This window comes from Alosa sapidissima, chromosome 3 (genome assembly GCF_018492685.1).
Source record: "Alosa sapidissima isolate fAloSap1 chromosome 3, fAloSap1.pri, whole genome shotgun sequence".
In the NCBI taxonomy this organism is placed as follows: domain Eukaryota; kingdom Metazoa; phylum Chordata; class Actinopteri; order Clupeiformes; family Clupeidae; genus Alosa; species Alosa sapidissima.
Window position 1 is genome coordinate 1,406,712 of NC_055959.1, and position 24,761 is coordinate 1,431,472.

Consider the following 24,761-nt stretch of genomic DNA (forward strand, 5'->3'; position numbering starts at 1 on the left):
TACTGCTTTGGCAACATTGTAACACTTACAGGTCATGCCAATAAAGCTCATTGAATTGAAATTGATTTAAATTGAATTGAAATTGAAAGGGAGAGAGAGAGGGGGAGAGGGGACGTCAATGCTGGAGCCACAGTTCAGAGTAGCCAGCCAACGTTTAAAGTAAAGTAATCAGATGGTGAGTTTTATTTAGATGTGCTTGAACATTCAGATGAATTTGTTTAAACACCACACCACAGGCTCCAGTGTCGAAACCATTCTCTTTCCCTCTGTGTGTGTGTGTGTGTGTGTGTGTGCTTGAGTCTGTGACTGTATATAATCATGAATATAGTTATGAATCATCATTACCGTGATGGACTATGGACTGGCACATTATGGATGTTGATACAAAATCAGTGCTGAATGTTCCCATTCTAACCATGTCTGGTGCATCCTATCTCCATAACAACAGAACAGCTGGAGGTCTGACGCCCACTCGAGAGCTGTGAAGCTGGCTTGCTGTTCGTGAACGTCTCCAAATACGCTAAGCTGACCAGTCTCTCTATTCCCTCTGTCCATATATGTCCGATGAATGTCTGCTGGTGCACCAATGACAGAAATGCCCATTCAAACACATGTCCCATATTGTGCCATTCATACCTTTGCTTTGCTTTGTCATGGTTGCTGAGAAAAGGACAAACAGGAGGGTCACAGAAAGGCCCAGACAAGCAGAGAATGCACTCTGGTTCAGACCACTTCAAATGGAGCATGAGTCCTTGTGGTTAGTACAGTCATTTCCTGTGCATTAGTTGCATCGTGTACAAACCGCATAATTATTTTGTTGTTGTTGTATGCAAATTACAAAAGACAAAACCTTGTATTGACCGCAGTTTTGTATTAACCTCAGTACCCAGTAGCACAATGAATCAGAATCAGACTGGAAAGAATGAAGAAAAAGGAAATGTATACCCATGTATAGCCTGCCCCTGTGTATTCCCTGCTGGAAAAAACAGCTAGAAACCAGCTTATGCTGGTAGCTGGTTTTAGCTGGTCTTTGCTGATTTTCTTCCAGCTCTTGCTGGTCTTTGATGGTGTAGCTGGTTGGGCCACCAGCTGGATATGCTGGCCTCACCATCTGAGGAAGCTGGTCATGCTGGTGTGACCAGCCTGTCTTGTGGGATACAGCTGGTGCCAACCTGAATGACCAACATAAGCTGGCATGGCCAGTTAAACCAGCACTATAGACCAGCAACACCAGCTAAAATGACCAGCTTGAGGTGGTACGACAAGCAAAACCAGCTGAATTACCATCATAAGCTGGGAAAACCAGCTGAAGGTATGTTTTCACAAGAGTTTTGCTGGTCTAGCAGGTCAACCATCATAGGGTGGTCAAACAAGCTGGTTAACAAGCTGGTCAACCAGCAAACCACCTTTAGCTGGTCAGGGTGTTTTTTTCAGCAGGGTTACCTCATTGCAAAATCAATGTATAAACATGGGTTAATAGACGGGAAATTATGGTATAAATGAAAGTATATGATGCATGATATCTGTGTCTGTCTCATCAGTATTTTTTCTAGATGGAATTTTAAATGATACTTTTGTTGGGAGAAATGAGGACGTCATCGTATTCCGACTGGACAGTAAGTACGCATAAAAAACACAACAAACCTTCCATAGCATTCTACAAACCCTTTCATCATAAAAGATTTAATAGTGGACACTGTAAAGCCTTTAACACAGCTAACAGTGTCAGGCGATCAGTAGAGGACATTACAGCTCTTGTAATGCCAGTCAGTGAAGCAGCTCATTCATACAGACATAAGCTGTAATGATATCTCACATCATAAAAATCTGGCACACCATGAATCAGCCTTCACTACCAAACGCTTGGTGTCCCCTGTCCACCCAATGCAAACAGTTGGCTAATGGTCTGAACATCACATAGTGTGTTCTGACGGTTTTCACATCATGCCAAACTCTGGGTGGTTTAGATCAGCCAATCCAAAGAGACTCTCTGCAAACACAGAGGGAGTGTGCGTGTGTGTATAAAAGAGAAAAAGAGAGAGAGAGAGAAAGATGAAAGAGAGAGAGAGCTGCTTCAGAGTGATATCCGAGTGTAAGGCTGAAGGCTTCCAGATGTACCTTGCACCTCACACCTCCACACATGCACATACACACACTTGGCAGATATTAACGCCATGCAACACACACACACACACACACACACACACACACACTTCTATTCCTATTCCTACCCCCGAGGTAGCATGGACATGAACTCCGGTGAGACTTTCAAGTCTTCATCTCAAAGAGGATTTAAAACCACTCAAAGATGCATCATATCGTTTGGACACAGACATACAGCGTACAGAGAACCTACACATAAACCTACTGTATAAGGTATACACACTGATCATGAATCCTTTATAGCACCACTCATATAGAAATAGACAAGCCACACAACCACACGTGTCAATAGCTCATGAACGCTGACACCATTAAATCAAACACTTGGCAAAGCCCCTTGTTAGAGCACCCAGGAGAATGCACTGTATATCTAACATGTTTAAGAGGAGAGAGAGAGAGAGAGGTATGAGTGCTAATAAAATAGGGGCCATTTGTCTGGCACTTCATCTCGGGTTGCCTGGGAGTGCCCAGAGGGGCCCTGGTGCTTCCCGGAGAATAATGAAAAAGATGGCGGTTCCACTAGACTCAACAAGACCTTTAATGGCTCGGTCAATTTGAGCTCCCTCTTCTGTTAGATTCCCACGGGACACGGGAGCTATCAGCGGGAGGATTTCAGCGAGCACTCCTACCTCTCTCTCTCTCTCCTCCTCAAGGCATCTTACAGTGGCAACTCAAGGGAACTTTGTTTAGAGTGCTGTCGACAAAATGTCTTGTAGTAAAACTACACTGACTTAACGCCTAGTGCGGACAGCTGTGGCACATCAGACATGTGTTGATCAGATTTCAACAGCTTTTTTGATGCACTACTAGAGCATAGGAAATTCTCTCTCTCTCTCTCTCTCTCTCTCTTTGTGCGCATGTCGGAGTGAGTGGGCGGAGCCGAGCGTTTGAGTGAGTGTGACTGTTGGCCGCTGTGCCAGGAACAGTGTTTTTCTATCTTTTCTATCTCCTTATTATTATTATTATTTATTTTTTTTTTTTATTCTTTATAGTGTTAAGGGTTGGTTCTGTTTGGGTTAGTATAAGTAACACTGGCGTGGGGTTTTGTTGTTACTTGTTTTACCTGGACGTCTGCTTCCAGTGTTTGGTTGCAGCTGCCCCAGGTATGGAGAGTTTTGAAAAACTTACGCGGCGTCATGCTGTTAAAATAGCATCGAATGCCAGTGTAGAGGTTTGTAGTTTAGCAGCAGGAGAAGTTGTAGGGCATGACAATATTCTGTCAGCGGCCCGCATGAACAATGCGATTGTGCTGTTTTTGGGCACGGTTGAGTTGGCTAATGAGCTGGTTGAAAGGGGTTTAGTGGTTGACGGCTTTTTTACTGTCGTCCTTCCTCTCTCCACTCCTTCAAAGAAAGTGACTTTGTCAAATGTTCCCCCATTTATTAAAGATGAGGTTTTGGCTGAAATTTTATCACGGTATGGTAAATTGGTTTCCGCAATTAAAAAGATTCCAATTGGAAGCAAATCCCCACTTCTGAAACACGTAGTGTCGTTCAGGCGATCCGTATTTATGATTCTAAAAGATAACAAGGATGATTTGGATCTAACTCTAAACGTGAAGGTGGATAACTTCAGTTATGTTATCTATGCTTCAACAAGTGTCATGAAGTGCTTTGGTTGTGGGCAATCAGGGCACCTTGTTCGTGCATGTCCTAAGGCAAAGGGGAATTCGAGTGATGTGCAAATAAATCACGAAAACACCAGTAGGCCTATGCCTAATGAAATTGTGGTAGATGAGCAGTCTGCCGAAATGGGTGCGTCTACTGCTGCGGTTGCAGCACCCGCTGTATCCAGTGGGCCTTCGTCTGCCTCAGCCGAGTCAGTAGGAGCAGATCATGCTTCCCTTTTGCGGGAAGAGGTTAACGGGGTAACCCCGATTGATAAACCAGTAGGCCGAGAACAAAGTTCTCCCACAGATGACGCAGTGAACGCAGAATCTGAGAGTCAGTCCACACAGAACTCGCAGAGCAGTGCTTCTGCTGTCAATTATGACCAAGTTCTTGCGTCTCTAGATGAATCCCTCATGGAGACGGAGGAAAATGTTTTTAAAATGCCCCCCAAAAGAAAGAGATCTAAAAGGACTAAAAAGAGCGATAATTTAACAGATCTTAGCGGCACAGATAACGAATACGAAAGTGATTTCTCTGACTGTAGCGTTACCTGTAGCTTACGTCATAGTGGGTTTGCTAGTTGCGATTATAGTGTGGAAGACATAAAATCCTTCTTGACAAAAACAAAACATATGAGAAATGTTCGGATTGACGACTACTTCCCTGATGTGGAGCAGTTCACCACGAAAACTAAATCTTTTTTGGGTGAGGGCTGCTTCACAAATCCAGAGTGCTTCCGTCTCAAAAAGATATTGACCAAGATTAACGTTTTGTTAAATAGCGATGTCTGATGTTGGTCTATTTTTCACATGTATTATGATGATGGCGTGTACACAACTCTTTTCTTTTTTTCTTTTTATCATGGGTGAAATCAGAATTGCTTCTTTAAATTTAAATGGGGCCAGGGAAAGAAGCAAGAGAGCCTTGTTGTTTGAAACGATTAAGAAGAATAGATTTGATGTGCTTCTTGCTCAAGAAACTCACTCTGATGCCTCAATTGCTGCTGACTGGGCAAGTGAGTTTGATGGCCTGTCAATTTTAAGTCACAACACTTCCAATAGTGGTGGTGTTGCCATTCTGTTTTCTCGGACCTTTACTCCCATTTCCTACCAGACTGAGGAATTAGTCAAGGGTAGACTCCTAAAAGTCAGAGCCCAATTTGAAAACAATTTCTTTGTTTTTTTGTGTGTTTATGCACCCACTACACCAATTGATAGAATGCTTTTCTTGAATATGCTAAATGATGCTCTATGCAATTGTGAATCTGAGGATTTTTTACTCCTGGGAGGTGATTTTAATTGTACTGAAAATGCAATGGATAGGAATCATGTAGAGCCACACATGCCCTCACGCAGAAGACTCATAGAACTGATGAATGCAAATGAGCTTGTTGATGTCTGGAGGAACTTTCACAGTACTCAGAAGCAATACACATGGGTTCACTCCTACAATAACCTTTTGTCATTGGCTAGACTGGACAGGTTTTATGGTTTTAAGCATCAGCTGAGTTTGTTTAGGAGATGTGCGATCATCCCAGTTGGTTTTTCAGAACACAGTTTGGTTTTTTGTTCTCTTTCTTTGAGTTCTGTAGTCTAAAAGTGCTTATTGGCATTTTAATAATAACTTGTCATCGGATGGCCATTTTAGAGAGGTATTTAGACTGTTTTGGCAGGATTTTAAGAACACAAAGCCATCTTTTAGCTCGTTGCAACAGTGGTGGGACTTTGGTAAGTCACAAATAAGACAACTGTGTCAGGATTATACTTTCAGTGTCACAAGGGACATAACTCGTTCAATGGTGAAACTTGAAAAGGAAATAATTGAACTCCAGCATTTAGCTGAACAAACTGGCAACCAGACTTACACAGCAAATGTTAAAGCGAAGCAGAAATCATTGGCTGACCTGCTAGGCATAAAGGCACAGGGAGCTCTGGTCAGGTCCCGCTTTCAGAGTGTGGAGTTGATGGACGCTCCTTCTAAATTCTTTTTTAATTTGGAAAAAAAGAATGGACAGAGGAGGTTCATTCACTCACTGCTTTCTGAGGATGATGTTCTGTTGTCCAATCTGGCTGAAATACGTCAGAGAGCAGTCAGTTTTTACGAAGACCTATATAAGAGTGAGAGCTCGGATATTCAGGTGGATGACCAGTCCTTCTTTGAGAACCTACCCCAGGTGGCCGAAGAGGCGAATGCAGTCCTTGGAAGGGTTTTGACCCTAGAGGAGCTGCAGAGAGCCCTCCAGAGTATGGAGTGTGGAAAGGCACCGGGGTTGGATGGTCTACCGGTGGACTTTTATAAGTCCTTTTGGTCAGAAGTGGGTGAGGATGTGCTGACTGTTCTCAGCGACAGTCTTGCCAGGAGGCGGTTGCCACTGAGCTGCCGGAGGGCAATACTCACTTTGCTCCCCAAAAAAGGGGATTTGAATGACATAAAATCATGGAGACCTGTGTCAATCCTCTGTACTGAATATAAATTGCTCTCTAAAGCGTTGGCTAATAGATTGAGTGAAGTTGTGGAGCAGGTTGTCCATCCTGACCAGACCTACTGTGTGCCAGGTAGGCTGATTCAAAACAACATTTCATTGATCAGGGATATATTTGATGTAGGTAAGCTGTTTAACCTGGAATTCGGCTTAGTATCCATTGACCAAGAAAAAGCTTTTGATCGTGTAGAGCACAATTATTTGTGGAGTGCTCTGGCAGCCTTTGGTTTTTGCCCTGAGTTTATTGATATGATTAGAGTTCTGTATTGTGACATTGAGAGTATTTTAAAGGTTAATGGTGACTTGTGTGCTCCTTTTAAAGTCCACAGGGGGGTCAGACAAGGTTGTGCCTTATCTGGTATGTTGTACACTCTGGCAATTGAACCCCTATTGGTGAAGTTGAGGAAAGAGCTGGTGGGGGTGAGAATTCCAGCGTGTGAAAGTGTTTTTAAACTGTCAGCTTATGCAGACGATGTTGCAGTACTTGTGAATGGTCAAAGAGACATAAACACTATGTTAGAGATTTTTGATGATTTTAATGTTGTTTCCTCAGCAAGAGTAAACTGGTCCAAAAGTTTAGCTATGCTGGTCGGGACATGGTTAAATGAGCCAAGTCTTCCAGCTGGCTTACATTGGGCCAGGAGTGGTTTTAAATATCTTGGTGTTTTTTTAGGGGATGAAATGTTTATTCAAAAGAACTTTGATGGGGCTGTTGAAAAGGTAAAGGGCCGCCTTGATAAATGGAAATTCCTTTTAAATAAGATATCCTACAAGGGGCGTGTCCTTATTATCAATAATTTGGTGGCATCCACCCTTTGGCATCAGTTATCTTGTGTGGACCCTCCAGCACAGTTGCTGTCAAGAATCCAGTCAATCCTAGTGGATTTCTTCTGGGATAAACTTCACTGGGTTCCACAGAGCATCTTATACCTACCTAAAGAGGAAGGTGGACATGGACTTGTGCACCTACAAAGTAGGACAGCTGCCTTTCGGTTGCAGTTCGTCCAGCGTCTTCTCATGGGGCCTCTGGATTCCAGCTGGAAATATGTGGCGTGTGCCATTTTACAGACTTTTGATGGACTGGGGCTGGACAGAACTTTGTTTTGGATGGATCCAAAAAGATTGAACATCAACAAACTCCCTGTGTTTTATTGTAATTTATTTAAAGTTTGGTCCCTTTTAACAGTGCAACGCACAGGAAGCACAGAGTCTTTGTATTGGCTTTTAAAGGAGCCCCTAATCTATGGTTCTGTTTTAGATATGTCTCTTGAAAAGTCTCTTCCCACAATCACACATAGCCTTCTTAGGTCTGGAGTCACTACTATGGAGGGTTTACTCAAGGTAGCAGGACCAGATCTTGTTAACACTGAACAAGTTGCCAGTCAACTGGGGATGAGATCTATTCGAATAGTAGCTCAGCTACTTGAGAAATGGCGGGCCTCCCTAACAAGAGAACAATTGCAGTTGTTGGCAGACAACTTCAGAGGGCTGTGCAGTTCAGACTGTAATGATCCTTTTCCCAATCTTTCATTGTCGCCAAATTTGACAGGTTGTACTGGTTCTTACTTGCATTTTGATCAATTGTCTCTTTTGGGTCAGAAGCCAGCTACTGGCAAGTGTTTATATAAACTGTGTGTGAAGTCTTTTAACAAAAAGTCTTTAGACAAGAGGGTGGAAACACCTTGGTGTACTGTTTTACAAATGGGGGATGATGTCCGACCCCAGTGGAGAGCACTATACAAGTCACCCTTAGCCAAAAAATGTGGAGATTTGCAATGGAGGATTCTGCATGGAGCAATTGCAGTCAATGCTTTTGTTTCAGTGTTGAATCCTGTTGTGGGTCAAGAGTGCCCATTTTGTTTTGTGAGAGAGACTGTGTTTCATGCTTTCATGCAGTGTGTAAGGCTAACACCTTTATTCGTGGTTCTACAGTCACTCTTTAATCATTTTAATGAAACATTTTCAATGGAGTCTTTTATTTTGGGTTTTAAATATGTGCGGAAACATCGTTTCAAATGTCAGCTGATCAACTTTCTCTTAGGTCAAGCAAAAATGGCAATCTATGTTAGTCGTAGAAACAAAATTGAGCAAACTTCTAGTGATGACCTAGTAATGGTCTTCTCAATACTTGTGAGGTCTCGCATGTTAATTGATTTTCATTTCTACAAAGCCATGATGAATCTTGAATCTTTTGAAGAAATTTGGTGTTATGATAGTGTGTTGTGTATGGTTGCTGATGGCGAATTGCAGTTTGCACATTTCTTGGAGAAAACTTGCTCCTTGATTTTATTTATTTATTTATTTTATCTTTAATGTGACTGTGCATTGTGACAAAGTGATCATGTAAATACTTTGTGGCAAGAATGTAATAAAGGGTTTTTGAAATTCAATTCTCTCTCTCTCTCTCTGAGTAAATGCTCTTTTTACACTGCCACAAATCGGAGAGCTATTCTCAAAAAAACCCCCAGAAAAACACCTGACAGGCTCCCGGCAGAGAGCCTTTTTATTCTGAGCTCATGTGTTTACTCAAATGGTTTGCCAGTGTATGTCATGTTTTTGTACTGCTGAAAAGACGTTCAATTGCAATGGCCAGCACATCCTGACATTGCTACACGTTACAAGTGCCTTCTAGTGTCTTTGCTTTGCCAATAGGCTCTATGATGGTGTGTCCACTCAGTCCCAGTATGAAGGGCCAATCACAGCTGGAACTAAAAAGATAACTATAACTATAACGATAACGACATGAGTTTCCTCACTGACATACGATAAGGAAAGTCTCACCTCATGTTGATGAATGTGATGTCTAAAATGTGATTGATTTTGATTGGCTGTCAGCGTTTTATCATTCTCAAAATCCCTCTGATAGTCATCATCAACGATATCGTTCTTCATGTCGTTATTGTTATAGTTTATGTGTGAACATTGTCATTCATATTAGCTACAGCGATACTTTTTTGCCATTATCGTTCTTGGTTGAACGGCCCTTGAATGATACAGTAGGGACACAGCCGGACAGTCCGACTGCAGGATACCTACCCTCTTCTGCTGCCTGCTGCGTGTGCGCAGACGGCTGTCCAGACGCCGCGCCGCAGAGGCCCACTGTGCCGCCAGCCTGCGCATGCGTCTCCTCATGAAGCTCAGAGACTCCTTGCCAGTGCCCACCTGCTCCAGCAGTGGCCCCAGGTCCGAGCGCAGTGCCGCCTGTGTGTGTATGAGTATGTGAGTATGTGAGAGAGGGTGCGTGCATGGATGTGTGTGCGTGCACGCGTGGGTGAGGGTGTGTGTGTGTGCATGTGTGTATGTGTGCATGTGCGTGTGTTTAGGAGGAAAGTGTCGAAACAACAAAACACAAGTTGTTAAAAGGCAGGTCCACCTCCCAGTATTGAGATGGTGTGAGGAAAGCAAGGCCAGGGCCAAGAGTACATTACCAAAATTGTAGCAAAAACATGTCCTCGGTCTAGCACTGTAATGATATACTGTATTATCTATTACATAGTGTATTATGATCTTATAATAGAACTGCATAGTGTTTAGTTAGTCACATGTAAGTCAACTATGATGAGGGCATTCAAGGTTAATAGTCTGATAACAAGAATATAAGAAAAGTGAGTGGGCAACATAGTGCATGAGATAGCATGATTCCAGCTCCTTGCAATAAGTTGTGCTCCTACACTGAAGAGCCTGCAGCCTCAGAGAGACTCCATCTTTCTGCCTCTTGAGGCTCTGATCCTCTTGAACGTGCCCTTTCACCCTCACACACAACCACAGCAGAAGCCTGCCATGCCTGAGAGCAAGACTCACACATACAGTATGTAAAAGCAGTTTCACATTCACCTCCCTCTCCAAAGGGGATTTCGACTGAATTAAAGCATCTCTCATTTCAAGCCCTCAAGTCTGAAAAAAGTGTTAGAAATACGATAAAAAGCTTCAGATAATCTTATTCCAGTACTAAGCACACCTACAGTTTACCTGTAAGCTTTCTACAACATAATGCCTATAGGTGTGTTCTCTTTCAGCTAACATGCGTCACACATTCACTTTCAGATAGCACTCATCACAAAGAGGTTGTGGGTGCTCTGGGAGGGAGAGATGGAGAGTCTGTCTCCAGTTTCCGGCTCCGGAGCTTCAGGATATGGCAGATTGTGCGGAGATGCAATCACACTGACTCACTCACTCGCCGAGAAGAAGATAAAGGCATAGATAAATCAGAGAAGGTTTTCCTGCTCTGCTCTGCTCTGCTCTCTACCTCTGCACGCCCACGGGAGAATCCGCTTACACTTTTCCAAATGTGAACAGTGCTCACAATGCCTTGCCACTGCCAGAAAGCTATTGCCAGAGCTATGCATAAGTCATGTAGGCTACTGGTAGGCCCAGGCTACACAGGGTCGTCCACTAAAGCGCTCCTTCATGGAGTGTAAGAATACTCTAATTATTTTGAACGTACGCGTTGCTATCACGTCTGGTGTAGCCAGTTCCATTGATTATAGTGGAAGCTATTTGTCAATTATTGCAGCGGACGCTCCACCAATGGAGTGCTTCAGTTGTGGACCCTGTGTAGCCTGGGCCTTACTCCTAACTCACTTGTCCAGTTGGCGCTGGATGAGCAGTGGGCATGCTGCTATGGTTCCTCCAGGCCAGTGGGGGACAGAACCACTCCACCTCACTCAGGTAAACGAGGAAGGAGCATTCGGAGCCGTCCACTCCATAGAAGCTATAACAGGGGTCAGAGGTCCATCGGGCTCGCATCCACTGGAACAACAAACATGTCCACAATGCAACACTGTTAGAAGCCAATTAAGTATCAGGGTTCAAGGTTACTTTATTAGGTCTCATAGAGTAGTTGTAGTAGTGTGCACATCCCCACCGGTGAGGTACAGGGCAAATGGAACTAGAACTCGAAAAGGATGAAATGCCCGCACTCTGCTAAAAACTCCAATATATTTATTGTGTGCTGCAATGTTTCGACTAGGGCTGCAAGATTATGGCCAAAATTATACAATCATCACGATTATTCATTAATCTTAGTGACAAAAATATTTTTTCCCTAAACATATTGGACTTGCTACAGTATCTGGTTCACCCAAATTCGCCCCCCACATTTACTCCTAGGCTTGGAATTTCATCATTTTAGGGGCAAGGCCACTTCTTTAGTTGGGCATATTTGGTGGGGGGCACGAAGGCCACACCTCAGGGCACCAAAGCCAAAGTTAACTATACAGTAGGCTACATAAAAATGATCGAAGTTATATTTAGCCTATTCACAGCAGCAGACCTGCATCACAGTATAAAACAGTACAAAAACATCAAACATGACATATTACATAGAATTGTAAATCATAGAACTGATTTTAACATTTACAGATATCTAGGCTATATTTAACATTTATTTTCTATTTGGCCTGTTATAAAATCATGTATTGAACAATTTAAACACATTGTGAAACCTAAAGCCCAAAGTTGGAGACATGCATGTAGACATTGCTGCAAATTTAAAACCGGATTACTCTGGAATGGCTAACTGTACAGGGGAATGCTTTTATACCTTTGTGTTCGGTAAGGTCTGCTGTTTATTCTGATATATAGTTTTTCATGTATTGAGGGAAAAAATTGTATTCCACGAAAATAAATGGGTAGGGGGATGTGCGCAGAATGTAATATGATTAAATTAAAGTTACTTTTCTCATAGTTGACTTTCTTGCCAGGCTGTAGGCTAAATAAAAATCGCTAGTCGTACGCAAAGCAGAATATTGAAAGAAGGGGGCACCAAGGCCACCATGGCCTGTAAACCTCTGTTGCAAATATAGACTTGGCTGCAACTTACGAAAAGTTTTTGTGCGCGCTACTTTGTTAATATTTGGGGAGACTGCGAGTGAGGGGCTGCGACCGCAAAGACCAGACTGCTGAAGTGACGCAAATTATTGTTCACTTGTTTTGAGGGTTGTAGCTTGAAACACATATGCACATCGTAGGTTGCACACGTGTATTCTGTAATTTACATGAACAAAATTAGTCTAGTCCACAGTGCATCCAAGAAACTTTAGGCTGAGCAGTGCAGGGTGTCATTGGTAGGCTACATCCAGGCATGGTCAGACAGGTTTATGGAGCGCTTGATTTGTTTTGTACAGAGCATACGAGTGGAGCACACATTTTTAATATTGCTCGATCACACAAATTTGACCGTGGGAAGCCAAAATTGTGATTGTGATTATAATTCGATTAATTGTGCAGCCCTAGTTTCGACCCGGCTGGGTCTTCCTCAGGCAAACGGTTTTTGCAGTTTGCGGAAGAAAGACCCAGCCGGGTTGAAATGTTGCAGCACACAATAAATGTATGGGAGTTTTTAGCAGAGTGCGGGCATTTCATCCTTTTTGAGTACTTTATTAGGGCTTCCAAGGGAGAAATTAGCTTCAGGTAAGGGTAAAGGCTGCCACAACTACAAAAACATCACAGGACACAGCACATATAATACAAATATAGTGATTAGAGAAATAGCTAGTAGTAATAGTTAGTTAGATTAAATGAATAATTATAAAAGATTCCACTACAAATTATAACTGTATTTAATTATTAATGTTAATCATAAGTAAATGAAGAAATTGTTAGGGGATCAAGCTGTAGTGTGCAATACTCACATCCATTTTGCTAGAGCAGTCGGGGTAATGAGGATCCTTAGGGACGTCACACTGGCCCACCAAGCCATCTCTTACTGCAGAGAAAACAACATCAAAACCATTTTAACAAACTAAGGAAGTCTTCTTTTTTCAGAGTTAACTCAGGAAGTCTTAAGGGGTCTTTTGTCTTGTCTCCTGTTTCAAAGGCAAAATCACTGTTTCCCTTAGTCTCCAGTCAGTTGGCCCCATTAAAGAGAAGTTCTTGTGAAAAGAGAAAGTGAGGGATTGCCCACTCATCTTTAAAAATACAGACAAACAGTAAGTGAGTCATTGGCTAAATTGACTTATACATGGCTGTCAGTGTGTGTGTATATAAATATGCCAATCATGACATCTTAAGTGTTTTCATGCATGTGTGTGTATTATTTCAATACTGGCTCATGTGTCTGACTGTATGTGCATGCATGTGTGTGTGTGCATGTATGCAAGCATGCGTGCGCATTCCTACGCATATTTATCACTTTGGCAGCACACTCTGGCTTCCCTAATGCAGGAGGCTGGGAGAGCTCTCCTCACGCTGGTGGTGGTGCCAAGTCTGTGTTTCGTGATCACAGAGGATTAGAGCCCATTCCGGAACATTAGAATATTAATTGCAGCTGCAACAATGAACACCGCTCCACGGCGAACCACTCCTAGCTCAAAGCCCGGGATTAACTGCCTGAGCAGGATATCAGTGAAGCATATTTCAACTTTGGGTCGGCCTCCAGCATCTCTGCCCGACAAATAACAATCTGTGAAACGTCGAGCTAAATGGATTTAATGAAAGAACACACACTTGTAGCATGTCACTCGCAAGCACAGACAAGTCTGCATGCAGGACCCTCAGAGCATTAACAAGGGCACTGGAGCTGAATAGAAGGTGAAAAAGACTCATGGATTGACTGAAAGTGCCAGTCTTTCAGCAGTGCAGCCCCTTCAGCTGTCACTATCAGTTAAAAGTGTAGCTAGCAAATGCTATAGAGTCCCACAGGGCTTGAGGTTGAAAGAAACCTTTAAGCAGCGAGTTAGGAAAAAGCAGTTCAACTGAGATGGAGCAAGGGATCACTCTGAAACAGCCATTGAGAGAAACTACAGTCTGAGTAGCCATTGATATGGGTCCAATACACACCTTTTTGGAGAAACTACAGTCTGAGTAGCCATTGAAATTGATATGGGTCTAAGTCGCACCTTTGTTGGCAGCCTGGCTCCTCTGCAGGATCTGCTCCACCTTCACGGCCATGTCCGAGACGTTCTGCGCAATGGCCTGGATGCGCTCAACCAGACCCATGGGCTGGAACCTTTACATAGCCAGAGAATGGACACGCACGCACGCACGCACACACACACACACACACACACACACACTCACAGAAAACAAACATACAGTACAAACATTTGAGAAGACATACAGACACCATACCAATGGCATTTGATGTTTGACTAGTACAAATAGTGACAGTAACACAGAGACCGTGGTACACTTTTAGCTGTAGTAAAGAAATTGTTATCAAAACAAATATACGATTTCTGTAGATCAAGATGCTGATGGTGTTCTGTAAATTGCTTTGGACAAAAGTGAATAAATGAAATCATATGAATGCTTGAAAATTCACTCACAGCTGATTTTTCAGCTGAAACTTTTTCATCCTAAAGTTACCCAACCAAAGTTGGATCTCTCATCGTTTACGTAATGAAAATGTACATAAAAAAATGACATCCACTTCTTTTTATCATTCTTTTATGAGGTTCAAGTCATATTTCATGCAGATTTTCAGAAAATATCAAAGAGGTTTAAAACGTGTACAGCTCCACTGTATAAGTCCTGTCTGATCTCAAGGCTGCGGCTCCATCTTGACCATTTTGAGCAAATGTGACACCCCCATATGCGAGGGGTCCACTCACTTAACACAACATGGACGTGTGAATGCTAATTATGGAGCCCCTGGCTGGAGCGTGAAATGGAACGCTTTTCAATCCTGACACAATTTATTTGGCGCTGATAATAGTCTGACTCAGCAAGACGTGACGGGCAACTCTGAGAACCGCCAGGACGGAGAACAATTACTGTTGTCAGAAGGAGAGAGAGAGAGGGAGGACAGAGAGACAGAGAGTGAGGGAGAGAGATATAGAGAGACAGAGAGAGAGAAGAAGAGAGAGTGACTTTTAAAATCCCTTTTATTTAACCATACTATGGATCAATTACTCTTGATAGGTTTTTGGGATCTCCATGCGGGTTTCTTGTGAGCAATGGTAACTTTGCGAACCCAAACTCGCAGTGGATTTTCCTAACTAATCTTTACATTACCATCTCCCTGGAATTTAGCATGCATCCTGGCTGTTTGTTTATGCATGGTTATATATTCCCCTCCAAGGCCAAGTCACGTCCAGTGGGAAGAGGGTCCAGATGCGGTCAAGTCACGACACAATGCAGACACGCTTGTGATGGACTGTCTGTTGCCATGGAGACTCAGAAAAGAGGAAAAAATGAGGAGGCGAAAGAGCGAGAGAGAACGAGCGAGAGAGAGAGAGAAGGTTCTGCTGGTTCAGCAGTAGCCTTTCACAATCACGATCTGAAAGATCCTGAAAGAGGGAGGGGATTCATAACTAGATGAGATGTTGTGTGGCGTCCATTGCTCATGCCAACAGACGCAGATAGGTTCAGATAGGAATCTCAACACAACACACTGCTTTCTCTCTCACTCTCTCTTTGCCTGTATGTGTGTGTGTGTGTGCCTGTGAGTGTGTGTGTGTGTGTGTGTGTGTGTGTGTGTTTGCGTTTGCCTGCGTCTCTGGGTGTGTGTGTGAGTGTGTGTGTTTGCGTTTGCCTGCGTCTCTGGGTGTGTGTGTGTTTGCTTGTGTCTCTGTGTGTGTGTTACCTGTCCAGGGCGGAGCTCAGCTCATCTAGTCTGTGGGCGTCGCTGGTGTTGCCCAGTCTGGAGAGGCTGTCGATCCTCTTCATGATCACCTCCAGCATGTCACTGATCTTCTTCAGGACCCCACGGGACTCCAGACCCCCCAGCACTGCACACACACACACACACACACACACACACGCACACACACGCACACACACATTAATAATATAAGTTAGAAATTTTTATCTAATAGAAACCTTAGTTCTTTTGTCATCATTGGGCTTGAGAGCTTTGACACGGTCTAAAGACATAGAGTTGTCTAAGACTCTTATATAAGCTGACCTTGTAAATGTCTGTGAAGGAACCACAACACAAACTTGGTCTGACTTTTTATTTTTATATCCCTTCTGTCTCCCCAGCCTGCATTAAAACGGCAGAGATACTGGCAGAGAACAATGGCATGCCTCGGCCAAACAACAAAGGCATTAAATTAGCCTGGTAGTTTGTTTTTCCTGCCTCCCCTTCCAGCTCCGCTTGAACTGAGACCTGACGTGCTCACGCACACAGCTGAAGCGCAACGCTGCTCCTGATCTCACCTAGCAAATTACACCGTGTACACACACACACACACACACACACACACACACACGCACACGCACACGCACACACACACACACACGCACACACACACACACACGCACACATGTGACTTCTTAGGAGTAGGTCATGCTTCCGTGCACACTGCATCACTAATAAATACACATGCGAGTTATCAATATGACACTTTTATACAGGCTCACATACTTTATAACACAACTACAGCGTGCCTTTTAGCCTTATATATAAAGTATACTGTGGAATCCAGCAATACCACAATAATGTTCTATTCAATTACGATAATTAAACATAGCATTTAGGCAATAAGTACAGTAATGAACAGATTCTGGGTGGACAGTAGTTTGCATACCATAATTCAGTAGTTTGCGTACCATGGGTGCTCATAGTTTATTCATGCTATGAAGCAGTGTTGGTAAAGGGAATTGTAAAGTGTTTTGCTTTCATATATCTCATTAGCATCAATACATTTCATGAGAGATTGCTTGTGTTAGAGATTTGTATTGTTAAGATGTGCTTTAGCTGAGGTGCCAGAATTCTGTTTTCATATGTCTCATTAGAATCATACGAAGCCACAGTAACATGTTCCAAATCCAGATGAGATGGACATGGACTGATTGCTTGTGCTGGAGAATTGTATGGGAAAAGATGTGGCTTAGCTGACGCTCACACTCACCCAGAGGGTGGGAAAGGATCTCATTTGGCTCTCTAGTTTAGCCAAGCGCACTGTTGTTCACCTGTCAGTAGCCTCCACTGCATAACGAGCCTGGGTTCCGTTGCACGGACCGCCTGGATTATGAGGCTGTAACCCAAACTGGCGTTCAATTGTTTAAAATTAGCGCATGGGGCAAGCAATCTTCTTCTCCCTCCGCTCTGCCGGTGAATCAATTGCATTAAGCCAAAGAAACTGCACAGTGAGCACGCTCCCTCGTCTCCCGTGCTGTCGGAGTTCATTTATCAATGTCCACGAGCAAGTCACCTCTGTCAGAATCCAAAACAAGCCTGGAGTAAATCACCATAGAAACGTAGCACGGACCAAGTGGTTAATCAGAAAGAGGGAAGTATGGGAGGGAAAAAAAACTTAATTAGAGAAGGATTGATCTTCATGGGCTGCAGGCCCAGTTTGAAAAACACTTTGATCAACAAGGGAACTGTATGAGGGGAAAGCTATGCATGAACACTTCAGTGGACTACAAGATGATGGTTAAGGAGCAGGATGGTCAGATTAAGATTAAGGGAGATGAGATTAGGGCTGGCGTGAGACTGAAGTGATATAGACCCTTTCAACTGCTTAAACAAACATGTGCGTTCCTAAGGCATTTCCGGTGGAACAGAAAACAATATTGAGCTAATGGTCACTTGGGGACATTTATTTCGACATTTAAGTCGACATTTTGTGGTTCATTACGCTAAAGTCCAATTCATTTTCATTTCAAAGTATATGCATTTTTAAACATTTCAACGGAAACCCTCTAGGAGCAGATTAAAAGGGTCTATAGGCATGCTGGCTCAGTTAGTAGTGGAATAGGTGACTGATAAATGTGAAATGGAAATGGAATAGGGAATGGTAAAGAATATATTGAGATCTGTTATGCAACACCAATGCACAAACAAATGCAGAATGAATTCAAGGCCAGTGAGACTGTTCTCTTAACATCAGTTAGCATAATAGTGGCTGGGCAAACTGTTACATATTTATGTCGGAGCACTTTTGTTGAAACTGTATGGTTCAACACAGCAGCTGGAAAATGTGATTTAGAGTTCTTAAAAAATTGCACAAGTTTTTTTTTTTTTTTTAAAACAAAGTCTGTTCTAACAAAGTGTTTGTGTGAAGGGCCATGTCTGTGTCTAATGATGAGCTGAGTGTATGAGAAACAGGGCAAACTTGAAAGCTGATTGCCAGTGTAGGCTACAGAGCGCAGCGTCTGGCAAAGGCTGTCTGGCCGCACGTCCACATTACAGATGCATCGCTTCTGGGCCGCTGGACACTCGCTCGGAGAGGCGAAGCGCGTCTCGGTCTTGCCAATTCTGCGAGCCCAGCGTGTCCTGCCATATTCAGGTTCAGATGGGCACAGGAACGCTCTTCTGCTCGCCAAGTCACGCGGTGGTGGAGTTTGGAGCGCCGGGGTCTGTCGGGATTGCCCGGCACGACCCAGATTTCCTCTCACTCGGCCGTTTTTTATTTTTTGGACGCTGGCACTCTGGAGCAGCCTCACCCAGGGATGGCCCGGCCTTGTGTTGCACCGTGGCACGCTAGGGTCAGCACTAATCCGGTATCTTCATGATGTTTTTATTAGCTCACTTAAAATCCCTTATTTGTCAAGAGTATACTGATGATTCATTACCTCATGACTGAATCAATATCTGGGGATGGGTGTGTGTGTGTGCGCATGTATCTCTCTGTGTGTGTGTATGTGAGTGTGAGTGTGAGTGCGCATGTCTCTGTGTGTGTGTGTGCGCACATGTATCTCTCTGTGTGTGTGAGTGAGTGTGAGTGCGCATGTCTCTGTGTGTGTGCGCACAGTATGTATGTGTATGTGTATGTTACATTACATTACATTACATTTGGCTGACGCTTTTTAACCAAAGCGACTAACAACATGGTAAACAGTAAGTTTTTAGAACAATTCTCACAATTTTAGGACAGTTTAAAAAAAACATTAGAGTACAGTAAGAATAAGTGCGTCGGTGAGTGCTGTTTTTAACAGTTACTTGTCAGTTTAAAACGGCTGGTGAGTGCTAGGATCAGTAAGACTTGTTGTAAGTGTTGCTATGAGAGTAGATGTTCTCTAAAGAGCTGGGTCTTCAGGAGTTTTTTGAAAGTGGAAAAGGATGTCCCTGCCCTTGTAGGAACTGGCAGTGTGTTCCACCAACGAGGAACAACAGATGAGAAAAGTTTGGATTGGCTTGAGCGTACCGGTGGTAGAGCTAGACGTCGTTCGTCAGAGGAGCGCAGCGGTCTGGAGGTAGTGTAAGTCTGTATGAGGGCATTCAAGTAGGTGGGAGCAGAACCGGAGACTACTTTGTAGGCAAGCGTTAGAGACTTGAATTTGATGCGGGCCGCCATAGGTAGCCAGTGTAGCTGGATGAGCAGCGGGGTAACATGTGCCCTTTTGGGTTGGTTGTAGACCAGGCGCGCCGCCGCGTTCTGGATCATCTGAAGTGGTTTCACTGCGCAGGCTGGGAGACCTGTCAGGAGGGCATTGCAGTAGTCGAGTCGTGAGATGACTATTGCCTGAACCAGAAGTTGGGTAGCATCTTGAGTCAAGTAAGTCCTGATTTTCCGTATGTTGTAGAGTGCAAAACGGCATGACCGGGCGACTGAGGCAACATGATCTGAGAAGTTTAGTTGGTTGTCAAGAACAACTCCTAGATTTCTTGCAGTCCTGGTCGGTGAAACAGACAGGGAGTCAAATTTGATGTTGATGTCGTGGTGTATGGTAGGTTTAGCTGGGATGACCAGCAGTTCAGTCTTTGAGAGGTTCAGCTGGAGGTGGTGTGCCTTCATCCATGTAGCTATGTCTGAAAGGCAATCCGAGATCCGTGCTGAAACCAGGGGGTCGTCAGGTGGAAAGGACAGATAGAGCTGTGTGTCGTCTGCATAGCAGTGGTATGAGAAGCCGTGCGAACGGATAATCTGTCCCAAGGAGGTGGTGTAGATAGCAAAGAGGAGGGGGCCCAGCACTGAGCCCTGGGGGACCCCTGTGGTGAGATGGTGAGGTGCGGATAGCTGGCCAAGCCATGATACGTTAAACGAGCGTCCTGTGAGGTAGGATTCAAACCAGGAGAGAGCAGAACCGGAGATTCCCATGTCAGCGAGTATAGAGAGAAGGATACGGTGATTAACCGTGTCAAAGGCAGCCGATAAGTCAAGCAGAATGAGTACTGATGACCGAGCGGTCGCCCTGGCTTCTTTTAAGGCTTCTGTTACAGACAGCAGAGCCGTTTCGGTAGAGTGGCCGCTTTTGAACCCAGACTGATTTGGATCCAGAAGGTTGTTCTGTGAAAGGAAGTCAGAGACCTGTTTGGAGACTGCTCGTTCAATGCCTTTGGATAGGAAAGGCAGTAGTGAGACAGGGCGGTAGTTCTCGACTTGAGCAGGGTTGAGAGAAGCTTTCTTAAGTAACGGTGTTACCCGGGCCATTTTGAACGCTGTTGGAAATGTGCCGGAGGTTAGCGAGGCATTGATCACATGTGTGATAGCTGGAGCGATGGTCGGGCTGATGGACTGAAGTAGGCTCGTAGGTATAGGGTCCAGCGAGCATGTGGTAGGACGTGCGTGTGTACAGTATGTATGTGCGTGTGTACAGTATGTAGGTGTGTGTGTAGGTGTATGTGTGTACAGTATGTAGGTGTGTGTGTAGGTGTAGGTGTGTGTGTGTGTACAGTATGTAGGTGTGTGTGTGTAGGTGTGTGTGTAGGTGTATGTGTACAGTATGTAGGTGTGTGTGTAGGTGTAGGTGTGTGTGTGTGTGTACAGTATGTAGGTGTGTGTGTGTAGGTGTGTGTGTAGGTGTATGTGTGTGTGTGTGTGTACAGTATGTAGGTGTGTGTGTGTAGGTGTATGTGTGTGTGTGTGTACAGTATGTAGGTGTGTGTGTAGGTGTAGGTGTGTGTGTGTGTGTACAGTATGTAGGTGTGTGTGTGTACAGTATGTAGGTGTGTGTGTAGGTGTGTGTGTAGGTGTAGGTGTATGTGTAGGTGTAGGTGTGTGTGTGTGTGTATAGTATGTAGGTGTGTGTGTGTGTGTACAGTATGTAGGTGTGTGTGTAGGTGTATGTGTGTGTGTGTACAGTATGTAGGTGTGTGTGTAGGTGTGTAGGTGTGTGTGTACAGTATGTAGGTGTGTGTGTAGGTGTGTGTGTGTGTGTGTGTGTGTGTGTACAGTATGTAGGTGTGTGTGTGTGTGTGTGGTATGGGGGTTAGGTTGCATTGTGTTCAACATCTGGGTGGGGGGTGGGTGAAGGTGTCTCTTATGTCCTAGGAGATTAGATAAGAGCGAGCCAATGCTAAGCACTGCCAGCTTAATGAGTTTCACTAGTTCGCCCGTCGGCATGATTGCTATACTGAGCGTATAAGCTAAGCGCGTGTTTGGCATGGTAGCTGGCCGTGGTCATGGAATGCCTGAAGCGGAGATTGCGATAGAGCGATGGCCGCTTGCACCCCAAAAGAGCAGAAAGGAAGGCCACTACCGAAATTACATTTGCGCTTGCTTAGCAAGTCATAGATCCACTAGATGGAGTGGATGTACAGTAGGACTGATAGGCATCTGTGGACCAACGGCTCAGTATTTGATTGCTGCTCTGATAGGCCAATGCATAGAGCTGTAGTAGCAGCTCCTATCCTGAATGCACAGAGTAGCGGCCTGCGGGAACCGGATGCGACAAGGATATATATTAGAGCCTGGAACCTGTGACGAGTACCCTTCATCTGAGATGAAGAGAGTGGGCTAGTAGGCGATGCTTGAGCTGACCGATATGAGATGTAGTGTGATGGGTATGAAAGCTGAGGATCTGAGGCAGAGTTGGATATGAATAGGAGTGTCCTTTTCGGAACTGATCGGTTTAGTCTGATTGGTAGTAAACGTATTGAGTCCTGGTCTAACTCAAGATCTGCCATCGGAAATGAAATGAGACGAGGGGCATGTAGACTCACTACATCTCAGCAGCCCAAAGGAGGCCGTTAAACATGATGGAGGGTGAATCAGAGTGCTGTGACATGAACCCCTTGCGAAGTATAGCGAGGCAAGCGGCAAGTACGCAAGAGTGTATCTTCGTTGCGCTTGCTCAGCGGGGGACATTCGTGTATTGCATAACCGTGGGAACAATGGGTGTCAGGGTTCAGCAGAGCTGCTGCCGCGAGGGTCTCGGGGTTCAGCCAAGACGTTGCTGCATGGTCTTGGGGCTCAGCAGAGTAGACATTAGATGGGTCCTGAACCTTGGCAGAACTGTTCCTAAAGGTCCTATGGGCTCAGCGGAGCTGCTTCAGCATGGGTCCTGGGGCTCGGAGCCGTCGTTGCCTGGGTCCAGTAGCTCGGTGGAGCTGTCGTTGCCTGGGTCCTGGGGCTCGGTGGAGCTGTTGCTGCATGGGGCTTTGGGCTCGGCAGAGCAGTCATTGCACGGATCTTGGGCCTCGGTGTAGCTGCTGCTGTATGGGTCATGGAGCTTGGTATATTTGCTGCATGGTTCTGGGGCTCAGCGAAGCAATCGTTTCATGGGTCTTGGGACTCGGCGTAGCTGCTGTTGCATGGTTCTCCGGGCTTGGTGGAGCCGACGTTGCATGGGTCCAGGAGCTCGGCGTAGTTGTTGCTGCATGGTTCTCGGGGCTTGGTGGAGCCGACGTTGCATGGGTCCTGGATCTCGGCTTAGTTGTTGCTGCATGGCTCTTGGGGCTGAGCAAAGCAGTCTTTGCATGGGTCTTGGGGCTTCAGCGAAGCAGTCGTTGCATGGGTCTTGGGGCTCGGCGTAGTTGTTGCTGCATGGTTCTTGGGGCTGAGCGATGCCGTCGTTGCATGGTTCTTGGGGCTGAGCGAAGCGGTCATTGCATGGGTCTTCGAGCTCAGAGTAGTTGTTGCTGCATGGTTCTTGAGGCTCAGCGAAGCAGTCGTTGCATGGGTCCTGGAGCTCTGTGTAGCTTTTGCTGCATGGGTCTTGGGGATCAGCAGAGCCGTTGTAGCAGGAGCTCAGCGGAGCAGTTGCTGCATGGGTCTCCCTGAAGCTGTTGTTGCATTGGGTCCAAGCTCATTCCGTACTAACCTGGGCTGAAAGAATACTTTTAGAATACCATTACCTGATAAAACATGACATATTCAGCATGATACGACATACAACACATAATACATGATAGGCAGATAAGGCATGAAGAGCATGAATGGGGAGTATCCAGATGGAATGAAATGGCTGTGGCTAATGAATAGCTGGGTAGACGGAACGGGATGTTAAAGCTCGAACGTGCAGCGTGAGGAGGTGGTCGAAGGGCCTTTGCTGTGGCTAGTGAATAGCTGGGGAGCCGGAATGGGACGTCGTGATCCGAAGCACTCGCAGAGTGCTGATAACCCGCTGCGGCAGGCTGGTCTAGCGCGGAGCCGGGGAAGGGATGGGTAGGGGGGCGTAGCGACGCGTTCCCTACCGGAGCCGGCTGGGACCAGGTGCTTGCTAACACGTAAAGAAAATAGGGAGCTAGTGAGGTGAGTTTGAACGGACGCCTCTTCATGAGTCGTGGCGTGCTGTACAGACGTGACTCCGGGAATGGAATGGGGAGGGGGAAAAAGGGGGAAGGGAGGGAGCAGTTGTCGGAACGACTGGAAGAGGGGCAGCCCTGGCTGGGGGAAGTGGGTGGGGAAGGGGAAGAGGGCGGAGGGAGTAGCGATGCGGTCGCTACCGGGGCCGTCTGAAGAAGTGGAGTCGGATCCGGAAGTACGGCAGAGATGCTGCGGGAAGGAAGTCGGTGGTTAAGAACCTGGGCCGCTGGCGTGGCTGTGGCTGAAGCAGTGGAGTGATACGTTCTGGAGCGTGTGGTGCAGGAAAGCGCTGTCAAGAGCAGCCTGCTTCCTGGTCAGGAGAAGAGAATGAGTAGAGAGCGGGAAGGAGAAAAGATTGGTTTATAGGACTTAAATAGGAGTTAAAAGACGGAGGAGGATGGAATTTCCCATCCGACCTACGGAACAAGATGCCGCGGAAATGGAGTGCTGCGGATGTGTGCCGCTGTCCAATGATTGGAGCAATGCAATAGCGATAAGGTTTTTTTTTTTTTTTTAATGTTGATGTTTTTTTTAATGTTGAAGAGTTAGCTAATATCCAAAGTTGTGCCACTTCTGATTGATGAGCACGTCAGTGCAGTGTCGTGTTTCACTAACTGTCACACAAGACATAAATAATTGCAGCTTGCAATAAGATAATGCATTGCATTGTGATGCGATAAACGATTGTATGCGATGCGATAATAGCAAACATTTTAATAAGCCGTCAATGAGGGGGTGGCGATCACTCCCTCCTGTCGGTGTTGGCATGGAATGAAATAATGAACCGATGTTCAAGAGTGTCATTAATATATTTTGGCTGTAGACTGGGGTTTGAGGGCCTGTTGAGAGCGAACTTAGCGCAACTGCCCACGAAGCACTGCTTGCTGGCGAAGTGCTAATTTTAAAACATACTAATAACCAAATCATTGTAACTAAATATGACTTGAGTTTATTTGCAAAGCTTACATCAGTGAACTAGCTTGTTGCTATACCCCGTAGAAGCTACATGAAACGTCGGCCATCGACACAGGACGAGCTGACCAATCACGGTCCTTGCTGTCTGCGTCGCCTAATGCGAATTACAAATGTGTACTATCGCTTTAATAATTGCTGACGTCTGCGACGCAGCGCCATCGTTTAAACAGC

The 24,761-nt window shown here is 45.0% G+C and overlaps 1 protein-coding gene across 2 annotated transcripts in view; it reads right to left on the minus strand.

Moving 5' to 3' along the window:
* The window catches only part of LOC121705935 (alpha-1,6-mannosylglycoprotein 6-beta-N-acetylglucosaminyltransferase B-like), a 90,167-nt gene that overhangs the window by 44,617 nt on the left and 20,789 nt on the right, over positions 1-24,761 (minus strand). For both annotated transcript variants that reach the window (XM_042087304.1, XM_042087305.1), the window contains 5 exons: positions 15,782-15,926; positions 14,094-14,203; positions 12,888-12,961; positions 10,837-11,004; positions 9,292-9,456 (listed from right to left, as the gene is read on the minus strand). In XM_042087304.1, coding sequence (XP_041943238.1) covers positions 9,292-9,456; positions 10,837-11,004; positions 12,888-12,961; positions 14,094-14,203; positions 15,782-15,926 — 662 coding nt within the window. The remainder of the gene's footprint in view (positions 1-9,291; positions 9,457-10,836; positions 11,005-12,887; positions 12,962-14,093; positions 14,204-15,781; positions 15,927-24,761) is intronic.